Source organism: Arachis duranensis, chromosome 3, assembly GCF_000817695.3.
Source record: "Arachis duranensis cultivar V14167 chromosome 3, aradu.V14167.gnm2.J7QH, whole genome shotgun sequence".
NCBI lineage: Eukaryota > Viridiplantae > Streptophyta > Magnoliopsida > Fabales > Fabaceae > Arachis > Arachis duranensis.
This window is the reverse complement of record NC_029774.3, coordinates 48,444,004-48,445,715: the sequence shown is the minus strand read 5'-3', so window position 1 is coordinate 48,445,715 and position 1,712 is coordinate 48,444,004. Positions and strand designations below refer to the sequence as shown.

General features: G+C 40.3%; 1 protein-coding gene across 1 annotated transcript; it reads left to right on the top strand.

Moving 5' to 3' along the window:
• Nucleotides 1-888: 888 nt before the first annotated feature.
• LOC107479138 (uncharacterized) lies at nt 889-1,509 on the top strand. The gene has a single exon (XM_016099288.1). The coding sequence runs from the start codon at nt 889-891 to the stop codon at nt 1,507-1,509; it is 621 nt and encodes a 206-aa protein (XP_015954774.1).
• The last annotated feature ends 203 nt before the right edge of the window (nt 1,510-1,712 follow it).

Genomic DNA, 1,712 nt, shown 5'->3' with positions numbered 1-1,712 from the left:
GCCAGTGTTTGTGTTGCTTGAACCTCAGGAACCATTTGGGATCTGTAATGACACTTTGTTGGAAAGTTTGGGGGTGCGTTCCGATGCAATATCAGAATGTAGTGGCTTATGCGTCACGACAGTTAAGGTCGTACGAAGTGAATTCTTTGACTCACGACTTGGAGCTTGCTGCAGTTGTACTTGCATTGAAGGTATGGAGAGGAGGAACTACCTCTATGGAGTTAAATTTCGAGTCTTCCCTTATCACAAGAGTCTCAAATACATATTTGATCAAAAATATCTTAACATGCGCCAAAGGAGATGGATAGAGTTATTGAAGGATTAGGACTTTAAATTTAGTTATCACCCAGGAAGGCTAATGCCTTGAGCAGGAAGTCGTTGATGGTTCCTTGAATGAGAATCAAAGAAGAGGAGTTGGTGAATGAGTTTGCAGGACTTAAGTTAGGTATTAGAGAAGTAGATGGGAAGGCTTGTTTGAATTAGTTACACGTCTCGAGTACATTCAAGACCGAAATCCATATGGCCCAGTAGGATGAGCAAGAGCTTCAGAGAATGTTAGAGCCGATTGGGAAAGAAAGGCAAGGAGAGGTTACCAAGGATAGAGAAGGTATATGGAGATATAAGGGGAGGATTTATGTGCCAAATGTTGGAAGTTTGAGATAAGAGTCACTGGCAGAGGCTCATACGAGTGAATTCTCAATTCATCTTGGAACCACAAAGATGTACCATGTTTTAACGAAGATGGTTTGGTGGCCTGGGATGAAGGAGGATGTAGCTACACTTGTGTCCAAGTGTCTCATGTGTCAGAAGGTGAAGATAGATAATTAGAGACCGTCAGAAATGCTATAACCTCTTGAGATTCTCTAATGAAAGTGGGAAGGTGTTACTATGGATTTCGTAACGGGTTTGCCAAGGACTCGGGTAGGATTTGATGCGGTTTTAGTGAATCAAGTGTGTTGGGGACCGGAATTAATAGCTGAAACCACTGAGCAAATCAAGCAAATTCGAGCTAGGATTCTAACTGCGCAAAGCCGACAAAAGAGTTATGTGGATCAGAGAAGAAAACCTTTAGAGTTTGAAGAAGAAAATCATGTATTCTTGAAGGTTACTCCAACAATTGGGATCGACAGAGTAATCAAAACAAAGAAGTTGAGCTCGAGATACATTGGATCATTTGAGGTGTTGAGGCGAATCGAGCTGGTAGCTTATCACGTGGCCTTGCTGCCACATCTTTCTAACCTACTTGACGTATTCCATGTGTCACAACTCCGTAAGTGCACACCGGATGCGTCTCATGTGTTAGAGCCCGAACCGATTCAGTTGAAAGAGAACCTGACATTTCAAGTCACACCAGTATGGATTGATGACACTAGTGTGAAGAAGTTACAAGGAAAAGAAGTTCTGTTGGTAAAAGTAGCCTGGAGTAGATCCAAAATGGAAGAACATACTTGGGAGTTAGAGTCGGAAGTGCGAAAGGGCTATCCCGAGTTATTCTCAGATAAATCCTAAATTTTGAGGACAAAATTTTTAATTAGGTGGGGAGGATCTAAAAACCGAAAAAATTAATTAACCATTTAATTAAACTAGAATAAATATAATTAAATTATTCGGAATAGGTTGAAAATGATAAGAAATATTAAATTAGAAAATTATGAAGAAAATAGAATTTAGCATAAAAATCTGGTTTATCGCGAAAGAGCGTGTCCCGGCTT

What these genes read in the sequence shown, in the direction of transcription:
- LOC107479138 (XM_016099288.1), top strand. Translation starts at nt 889, where the DNA reads ATGGATTTCGTAACGGGTTTGCCAAGGACTCGGGTAGGATTTGATGCG.